At 42.3% G+C, this 10,512-nt stretch overlaps 1 protein-coding gene across 1 annotated transcript; it reads left to right on the top strand.

The window, feature by feature from the left end:
- The first annotated feature begins 490 nt into the window (after window positions 1-490).
- On the top strand, window positions 491-10,180 carry LOC115362255 (mitochondrial carnitine/acylcarnitine carrier protein). Its single transcript, XM_030056113.1, has 9 exons — window positions 491-618; window positions 5,975-6,067; window positions 6,243-6,370; window positions 7,462-7,552; window positions 7,749-7,866; window positions 8,091-8,163; window positions 8,278-8,387; window positions 9,030-9,151; window positions 9,847-10,180. The coding sequence occupies exons 1-9, from the start codon at window positions 505-507 to the stop codon at window positions 9,907-9,909; spliced, it is 912 nt and encodes a 303-aa protein (XP_029911973.1). The 5' UTR covers window positions 491-504; the 3' UTR covers window positions 9,910-10,180.
- The last annotated feature ends 332 nt before the right edge of the window (window positions 10,181-10,512 follow it).

The raw sequence follows: 10,512 nt of genomic DNA on the forward strand, positions 1-10,512 counted from the left end.
CAAAACCCTCTTTAAAAACAACTGGCCCATTAAGTTAGCGGTCTTATAGAATAGGCCTACTTGTGGAAATGTCATAGTCATATTATGTGATGATTAGGCGTTATAAAATGCGCCAAGTAATAATAATATCATAGCAATATTATAGCGACATCAAAAGAGAAGTCCCGTTAAGTTCGACAAACTCCCTATCAACTCTCTAGAGAACCACACACACACACACACACACACACACACACACACACACACACACACACACACACACACACACACACACAGCAAGTCCGTGTAGCAACATTATAGTGGATGTATAATCAGTTCTTCGTTCCGCAGAGACGCTCTCGGCTGAGTGAGGGGCAAGGTCCAGTGACGTGGCAGCAGACAGACAGTCAGCAGAAAGCCTGTGGAGTGAGACAGAAGAGTGTTGTCTGTGTCTGTTTGTGTGCGTGTGTGCGCCCTGTCAGCTTAATGTGAGGTGCAGTGTGGAGCAGACGGGCAGAGCAGAGGATGGCAGAAGGGCAGCTCGCCAGTGAAAGGGTTTCTCCGCTCAAGAACTTCGTGGCAGGAGGAGTCGGCGGAGCCTGTCTGCTGCTGGCCGGACACCCTCTGGACACAATCAAGGTGACGGTTCCAAACACATGGCTAAAATATACACTGGATCGGTTTAGGATCTGTTTCAGGTGCCAGTGTGCCTACACAGCCCGTTTTCATTATCCTCAGTGATGCTTGTTTTCACTATTTCTTATTTTCCTGCAATAAAAATCCCTACTGCGAGTTACAGCGACTTTAGAGTGATCTTATTGTAGGTCTATCATTTGATATGGCTCTTCAGCATTTCTACTTTTGCTGTTTCCTGATAGTAGGCTACTTGTAAGCTGACTTTCTAGGTATCGCTCCCGTTCCCACTAGTCCCCTCCGCCGCGGCTCATAGCTGTCGTCACATGAATGCCTCCACCACTGCTTGGTTGGGTCTTTGAATGACTTGACAGGCACTGTACAATCTACCTTCCGTAATGCAGTGGATATGGTGGCACAAGTAACTTTAAAATATGCGTAAACAGTCAACACCTAGTTTTAATAATGATGCCGTGCTCTTGAGAAAGTGTGCAGAATAGAGAGAAACCGGCGCTCCACTCGCGGTCTTCCGCCTCGCTTGACTGGCTGGTCTGATAGATTATGAGGCCGCCCTCTCCACAGCCAAATCCGCCCATTACTTGAGGATTATTAACTTTAACAGAAGTAATCCGAGGTTCATTTTGACACTTTAATCCAGAATCACCCCCTCAGTCTAGCTCTTTTCTGATGACCCGCATGTTCTCCCTTACTGCTCTAAAGATGCATCGGGATGTGCACCCTCTAACTCCTTAGATGCTTTTCCCAACTGATGCACCAGCCTCTTGCCTGCTTGACCCCCTCCCTGTTAAACTTGGCAGAGAGCTCTTCCCTGTTCTTTACCCAACAATGCTCAGTCTTCTCAATTTTCCACTTAAATCTGGCGTTTTATCCTCCACTTTTAAAAATGGCCATGTTCAAGCTCCTGCTTAGAAAACATAGCCTTGACCCTGAAGCCTTAAATGAATACAGGCTGATCTCAAATCTCTGGTTTGTCTCAAAAAATACTTCAAAAAAATTGTAGCTGCTCAGCTTCTAGACCATATGTCCTCCAACAATCTGTTTGTTTAAAGTGTGTCAGTCAGGCTTCAGTTGTTTTCATTGTACTGAAACTACACTTCCAAGAGTGACAAATGACTGAAATACCAGCTATTGGCCAGTCTGCTCATAAACATCATAAACATCTCACCAAAGTTAACAGTTATCCGTTTTCTTTAACTTATGGGTAATATAATTTTGATTTGACAATTGCAATTGCCAATAGACTCTCCTGACATAGTTTCGGCCACTGACAGTTTCGATGTCTTTCAAAGTTTCTGTCTTTCTCACTTTCCTATCTACTTTCAGTCTCGACAGTGTTATTTTCTGTGTCACTAATCCATTTTCCTCTGTCTGTGTGAGCCCAGGAATGGGGTCTCCTCTATCTATGGCCCTTCTCAAGATTTCTTCCATTTGTCCCTGTTCCACCTCTGGATTAGTTGGGGAGTTTTTTTTCTTGTTCACTCTGAGGATTAAGTCAGGGGGTGTTGTCCTGTTTGTTGTGAACTTGCCGGCCTGTAAAACCCTTTGAGACTGTGATCAGTTATTTGGGGCTCTAAATAAACTTGAATTTGAACAAAACATTTTGGTAAAAATGTTGATTAGATCGCTAAGGTTCAGTTTTTTTTTTTTCTGAGTACACACAGTCGCTGAAGTCAAAAGTGGACGTGAGGGCTTCATGCTGTTGGTTTGAGATGGCGATTAGCTGTGGCTGTAGAGGAGATTAGTGTGAAATCAGCTTTAAGTTGGAAGTCCAGGTTTCCACCTACACATCGGTCAATCTGCTAGAAGATAACATGGATAAGGTTGTTTGTGTGTGTGTGTGTGTGTGTGTGTGTGTGTGCGTGTGTGTAGAGTAACAGTAGTACTGGTAGTAGGCTATAGCACAACAGCAAAAAAGCTGTAAACTATCTAGTAAACTATCTAAACCATAAACTAGTAAACTATCCTATAGTTTAATGATTTTAGATGACTGTTACAAATATCAGTGCAAAATGAGTCCCTATTAGAATATCATAGGAAGGTTACAATGATAACAAAAGAGATGTAAAAATATCATCAACTATGATAACATCACCATGACAAAAATCATAGGTATATACCATAAATAGTACATACTATGACTGCCCATAGCAATATAGTAATGTCATTATTATATTATATTTTGGTAGGGAACTACCTGCTGTAAAACTGCACAAATACTTACCGGTTTCCATATAATAGCATTTTATATTTAATGCAGTGTGGGCATTTGGGCACTCTTTCAGGTGTAGTGAGTCTGTCCACTGAGGCTGTCATACATCACCATTCACACACTTGTATTGTATTGTATGTATCACTAGGACTGACTTTATGCATACCTTACAAAAGCCAATTGTGATTTGGGCCTACACATTAATTTTACCATGCTATTTTTTTTTTTTTTTTTTTTTTTTTTTTTTAGGAATCTCATGGAAATTGAATCAGGTCAACTGGACTTAGTTATATGAAGATAGCTGGTGGTGTAAACCTCCTCCTCGGTTAAGACAGGTTTTTCCATCTTGACATAGATGGCTTCTTTTACCCCTTTTTTTTTATTTGAAAGTGGGGGTTTACTCCACCAGCTATCTTCCATTTACAATATTGTCCTTTCATCTCTGCCAAGGAAATTCAACAACTCAGCCTCAAAAGGGCAAGGCCATTCACAATTGGCTTCATACGACTCTGACGAGCCCCACCCTGGGGTTCATGGGCCAGCAACATCAGACACACACCCACTGAGGTTAAATACCTGAGCTCCCCACCAGTTACACTACCATTCTAGTCTAATGAACAGCATGAACTGATGAAACCACTTGGATAAGGGGCGAAACGTCTTCTAGACATAAAACTAAGTCCAGGTGACCTGATTCAATTTCCATGACGTACCTATGGCCTGGACGAATGAGAATATGCACAGACATATTTTTTAGGAAGGATTTTCTTTATATCTAGGCCAGAAAGGTGAAGACTTTGGCATTTTCAAACTTGGCTAGAGACACTTTGCAGATAAATCTCATAGAAAGCTACTGGATGCTCACATTAGCACTTTTGATGTCATTTAGCATTTTGAAGTCACAACAGTGGAGCATGACTCTTAGCCTGTTAGTATTTCATGACCCTTAATATAGTCAGTGTTTATGTTCCTGCACTGAACTGATAACACAAAAGATTAGAAGGATGTGTCAGTGACAGTTCTTGTATAATCTTGTATAAATTTCACTGAACTCTGATTTGCCTCACACAAGGTTTCACACTGAAATGTTATTTGGATTTCTCCCTCCTGTGGGACCTTTTGGTTCTCAGTGACACTACAACTTAATCATCTAAGTTTATTCTCTGCAAGATGATAAGTTCAATAATGTATCTCAAACCCTAATCATTACAGTTTGTTTCCACCGACACTATCCTTTATGAATTTGACCTGCTGTCACAGTCCAAGGTGTTTCATTGTTCTTGACAGAGCAGCAGAGTGAGACACAATGAGGGGGAGAGAGAGAGAGAGAGAGAGAGAGAGAGAGAGAGAGGGAGAGAGGGTTGGAGGGGAAGACTTTCTGAGAAAGGGGAGGATGTCGGCACACTCCAGTGTCCAATGACACTGAAGTCCTCGTGAGTCCCAACAACCTCACTCAAAATTTATAATCAACCCACCCAACCCACTGCATTGTCCTCTATATCGCAGTTAACAAATGAAAAAAAAGGTGAACAAGTACACCTAATTAAAGGAAACATTTCAATCCTATTAAAAAGGATCTTATACACAAAACCAGTGTGTTTCATGTTTAATCACCTGCCTCAAGATACAATAAAGTCATTTTAATAGACAAAATATAGTTTTCTTTTTAGCTTCAGTGTTTATGAGGCTGTGAGTTTATGGTTTATTGCCCTTCTTAACACTACATACCTTGTTTACTACATGCTAGGTAGTACAGGAGGTACAACACACACACACACACACACACTCACACACACACACCAATGCCTGAATATGAGCTACTCACAACCAGTTTTGAAAGATCAACATTTCATGAGAACTGAAGAGGACGAGGGGGGGTTGAGGATGTGCAGAGTTAAAGGACATAGTTCTGCAGCTCTTGAAAAGTTTGGAGGTGGAGGGGTCATTACGACAACGTTTCTATTTATAGCCAAATATTCCGTACCATTTCCAGCGTGCAGTTGCTGCTCCTCTCAGTGGGCCTGCACTGGGCAGCAAGGTGCCACGGTTCATCTCCACTTCTTTTATATGGGCTTGATCTCCTGTACTGTAATCCTGTGGGATCATCAGGGGTTAGGCAACATCTTTGAGCAATACAAGCAGGAAATATGACCAGTATGGATAACCTAGGTGAAGAAATATAACTATACATATCTATCTGTATATATGTATATTAGCAATGTTTGTAATCTACATTGTGTAAAACAGTGGTTTGTGTTTCATGACTTGTGATAGAGTGGTAAATAAATAGTTGGTAAACTGCGGCCACCGGTCAGTGCTCATCATAAGCCAAACAGCCACCAATAAGGTATCAAATAATTACATTATGGATTATTAAGAACAGTATTCATTTAGACTAGTATGTAATTCAAGACAAGTTTATGCATTATACACAGACCCTTTGTTAAGCTAATGCCTATATGTTTTATGCAAGAGTAATTCATCTAAATTTCTTATTCTAACTTATGTTTTTTTTTTTTTGTTTTTTTTTTAAATAGTGTTGATATGAATTAATTAGAAAATTATCCATGTCCTTTGCCTCAAAACACAACCTGTCCTTGAAGCATCATCATGTTTGAAGCTGCTGTCATTTTGTTATTTGCCCTTTTACAATGATGTAGTATTGCAAGTAACTGGCCATTGTGTTGTACATAAACAGAATATTAAAGAATTAAGATAACCGTAGCTATAGTTCTCAGCACGCATCCTCAGAGGTTTCCAAACTTTTCAGACCATGTACCGCCAAAGTGAATTTTCCTAGCACAACCAAGTTAGGTCTGCTAGTTCACCACTAGTTCTGGTTCATGTTAGACTGGATCTGTCTGCACAATGAAATTCACCACCACCCAGCACTGAGAACAACTGTCTCTGGTGTTTATCAGTAACACAGAGAAACAGACATCAGTGGGTGTTTCCTTGTTATCATATAGCTCCGTTAGAGCATAACTCCCCTCCTAAAAGCATGAGCTGTATGTATGTATATGTGTGTATGTGTTTGTGTGTGTGTGTGTGTGTGTGTGTGTGTGTGTGTGTGTGTGTGTGTGTGTGTTTGCGCCAATTTTTTAACAACTTCTTTTAACCCCTTTAATGCAGGTGAGGTTACAGACGCAGCCTAAAGCCTCCTGTAGCCAGTATGTCCTCTACACGGGAACGTACGACTGCATCCGCAAGACAGTCTCCAGAGAGGTGAAAATACACACACACACACACACACACCCACCCACACACACCCTCACTTCTTGTTACATGACCTATAGAGTGCTGGTGTGACATCTAAGACTTCCAAAGCAATTTGGTAAATCCTGCAATTACGTTTCCATGTCCTCTGTGTGTGTGTGTGTGTGTGTGTGTGTTATGGCAGGGTGTCCTTGGCCTGTACAAAGGTATGGGGGCCCCCCTGGCAGGTGTGGCTCCTATGATGGCCATCAGTTTCTTTGGCTTCAGTCTGGGAAAACAGCTCCAACAGGCAGAAAACGGCAAACGTCTCACGTTAGTAAAATCACACACACACACACAAACACACACACACACACACACACATTCTGAGTCTCTCATTCATCCTGTCTGTCTCTCTCTCACACACAGGCGATTCTCACGTGTTTACTCATTTGTTTGGCTGTACACTATGCCCGTGTCCTGTGTATGTTTTGCTCATGTGTGTGTGTGTGTGTGTGTGTGTGTGTGTGTGTGTGAGTGAGTATGAGAGTTTCTGTTACAGTGTGTTTGGAATAACTGGAACACGAGTCCTATATATAAGTGCAGCCGTCCCCTCTGCTATCATTGGTTTTCCCCCTCCCCACCCCTAATTTGACCCATCACACCCTCTCTCCACCCCTCTCCCTGCATCACCCTGACACCACCTCTACTCCCACCTCCTCTCTTTTTTGACCCTCTCTGCTTCCCATCTTAAGAGTGCCATGTGCAGCAGTTTTAAACATCCATATATTGTTGTCAGATTGATTGTGACACCTTGGTGAAATGGCTCTCGGCAGTTGTCTCGTCTGATTATGGTAATTATAGTGACGTCTGAGGGCGGCACGGTGGTGCAGTGGTTAGCGCTGTCGCCTCACAATAAGAAGGTCCTGGGTTCGATTCCTACCCAAGGTCCTTTCTGTGTGGAGTTTGCATGTTCTCCCCGTGTCTGCGTGGGTTTCCTCCGGGCACTCCGGTTTCCTCCCACCGTCCAAAGACATGCAGGTCAGGTGAATTGGACACGCTAAATTGCCCCTAGGTGTGAGTGTGTGTGTGAATGTCAGTGTTTGTCTGTCTGCCCTGCGATGGACTGGCGACCTGTCCAGAGTGTTTCACTGCCTTCGCCCTATGTGCGCTGGGATAGGCTCCAGCACCCCCCCGCGACCCTAGTGAGGATAAGCGGTTTAGAAGATGAATGAATGAATGAATAGTGATGTCTAAAATTAGTGTGGCAATGATTTATTACAGTTAAAATGTAGCTTCTTTAAAGGAGAAAAATAAATGGTAAAGTGACCGTTCTTACTGTACAAAATGTAATTTAATTTAGTGAAATTTGCATTCTATTCTATTCTATTCTATTCTATTCTATTCTATTCTATTCTATTCAGGCACACTCAAATATTCCTGTCTGGCTGTCTGGCAGGGGTCTTCACCACAGTGATAGTGGCTCCAGGAGAAAGGATCAAATGTTTACTGCAGGTAACGTGTGTGTGTATGTGTGTGTGTGATTCACTGTATTTCAAAGAGGTTGTAGCAATGTGTAAGTGTTCATACATTCAAAATTCAGGTTGCATGGTTTACCAATTAATGTGTTTATTGTGTGTGTGCTTTTCAACTTGATCGTTTCTCTCATTCTCACTGAATGTATGTGTGTGTGTGTGTGTGTGTTTTCCAGGTGCAGGCTAGCAGTGGCCAGTCGAGGTACGCAGGTCCTCTTGACTGTGCTACAAGGCTCTATAAGGAACAGGGCATCCGTAGCGTCTACAAAGGGACTGTACTTACTCTTATCAGAGGTAACTGTTGTCTGTCTGTGTGAGTGTGTGTGGGTGTGTGTGTGTGTGTGTACTGTCTTAATTTCTAAGAGAATTACATAACATGTCATTTGGCAGAGGAACACTGTCTTTTAGCTTTTATTTGTTTGTAGGTGATTGTTTCCATAGTTCTTGAATCCAAAGGTCAGTGTGTGTGTGTGTGTGTGTGTGTGTGTGTGGACTCACAGTGTTTCTCTCTGTCTCAGATGTGCCTTCTAACGGCCTGTACTTCCTCACATATGAATACCTCAAGAACTTCTTGACGCCTGAGGGGCAAAGGTCAGTCACCATGGTCATTCTGAAAACGTATAAAGTCTATAAAGTAATGACAGCTGCTGGATGCTAGAAAACACCTCTGACATTACCTGCTGTGTGTGTTTCTTTGTGTGTCAGTGTTTCCGAGCTCAGCACTCCCAAGATCCTCCTTGCGGGTGGGATAGCGGGAATCTTGAACTGGACGATCGCTCTTCCACCTGATGTCCTCAAATCCAACTTCCAGACAGGTCAGGAAACAGTATGTAAAGAATACAACAGGAAAAACAGGTGCACAGGTGCAGACTTTCACATAGTTACCTTGCCCAGATTTCTTAAAAATAGACGGGGAATGGAAAAATCACCTCATGATTTCATCATTCAGCAGGAAAAAAGTATTCACGCAACTGGTGCAACTTGTATGCTGATGAAAAATCCTCTTGTATGTTAACCTGTTTGATAGTATGATGAGTGAATATTATCCTAAAGATGAATATTTTTCTGTTTTCAGTGGTGCAATCAGAGAAACTTTTACAGTGCAGAATTTTTAAACAACTCTGTGATTACAATGCAAATATAATATGGCCTGTATGTTATGGCCGATATATACATATATTCATGCCTCACATCATGAGATTCCACTAAACACTCAGCTCTATAGCTCTTAAAACTGGCACCACACTGGGGTCCAGAGGCAGACTGACAGACAGCAAAAAATCAAAATCACCCCCAAAAGCTCAGTGCTGCCCTCTAGTGATGAAAACTTGATACATACATAGAAAGAGCAGGGCTGTCATGCAATATTTCACTCTCTCTCATTCTCCTCTTTTACCTTCTTTGCCACTGTATGCCTTTGTGTGTGTGTGTGTGTGTGTGTGTGTGTGTGTGTATAGCTGCAGATGGAAAGTACAGAGGTCTGGTCGATGTCCTAAGAATGGTGCTTCGAGAGGAAGGACCTAAAGGACTATATAAGGGATTCAATGCTGTCTTTCTACGTGCCTTCCCTGCCAATGCGGTAATATTTTACATTAATATTACAAAGTGAAAACTATAAGCCGGCAGCATCATTATACAAACTTAAATTGACTGTCTGGGTTCTTACCCATATAGTGGTACATGCTACTCCAAGTTTTACCCGTCAGCTCCTAACCCGTTGCCAGAACAAGCTTTTTGCTGGGACTGTTCTTCTCCAGAGTGAATGAGGTGGATCTGGCCCAGCAAACAACAGGATTTTGAGCGGTGACCCACAGCTGAAAAAAATGTTTTTGATGGATACACAACAACACACGTTTGTATTGAGTTCATCATCGACGCTCTTTCCCACCCCTCTAGCTTACAAACTGGTGGAACTACTTTGTCTCTGTATCACTACGCAACAGCTCCACTCTGCACCGTATGTTGTATGTATTAACACACCTGGTCGTGAAAGCGGTTGTGTAGTGATGCCGAGACAAAGTAGTCCCACCATCCAGCAAATAAGAGGGCTGGGCAAGAGCGTCGATACCGAATTTCAAACAAAGGTCCCGGCAAAGCACGTGTCCTCACAACCGGGGAGGAGCTGAAGGGTCAAACTCGGAGGATCTATGACCCTCATACCACCATATGGGTAAAAACATGAACTATTACTGTAATTTATTCACCCAAGTGACTGAATCATACCTTTGATTTTGCACTGGTAATAACGCAGATATTTTCTCGTTTCCATCTCAGGCCTGTTTCCTGGGGTTCGAGGTGGCGTTAAAAGGACTGAACTGGCTCGCACCCAGTTTGTGAAAGCCAGTGGTGGAGTGCAGGGTAAACACGGGTATACTCGCCTGTCCACCAAAGAGCCACTGAAATACATAGATTATTTCTCAGTAATATAACCACCTATGTCATATATTTACTATCACCACAGCCCCGGTGCAAGTACTCAACGATGCAGTGTGTCAGCCTGACTCAACCCACTGTCACTGTGTTGTGTGTCTGTTCAGTCACATGTCAGGCTGCTGATATGGGCTGAATTATCACATCTGTACCTGATATCTGGTACAACACAGGCCTGGTTGTGCTCTTCTGTCACAGTCTTTCATCTTTGATACTAATGAATGTGAATAAAGACTTTTTTTTTTTCAAAAGGCATGCATACTTAAAACATATTTTTTAAATTTAATTTTGGAGAGGGGTTTCACCGTGACATTTATTGTTGTGAGGGAACAGGATGACGTGTCGAGTGGTCAGAGGGGTGACGTTAATAGAGTCCAGCAAAAATCATTGGTGCTCAGGAAAAACAAAAATCTGCATCTTTTAACTTAAACTGCCTGTGAAATAAAGACTTTTTAATCAAACTCCCTGATCCAAGTGTGCCTGAAGAGAGCCAAGCTGTTGCTGTCTTTG

This window comes from Myripristis murdjan, chromosome 7, assembly GCF_902150065.1.
Source record: "Myripristis murdjan chromosome 7, fMyrMur1.1, whole genome shotgun sequence".
NCBI lineage: Eukaryota > Metazoa > Chordata > Actinopteri > Holocentriformes > Holocentridae > Myripristis > Myripristis murdjan.

What these genes read in the sequence shown, in the direction of transcription:
- LOC115362255 (XM_030056113.1), top strand. Translation starts at nt 505, where the DNA reads ATGGCAGAAGGGCAGCTCGCCAGTGAAAGGGTTTCTCCGCTCAAGAAC. An exon ending in GAAAACGGCAAACGTCTCAC is followed by an intron (nt 6,371 to 7,461) that starts GTTAGTAAAATC and finishes TATTCTATTCAG; the next exon opens with GCACACTCAAATATTCCTGT. An exon ending in GTGCCTTCCCTGCCAATGCG is followed by an intron (nt 9,152 to 9,846) that starts GTAATATTTTAC and finishes TTTCCATCTCAG; the next exon opens with GCCTGTTTCCTGGGGTTCGA.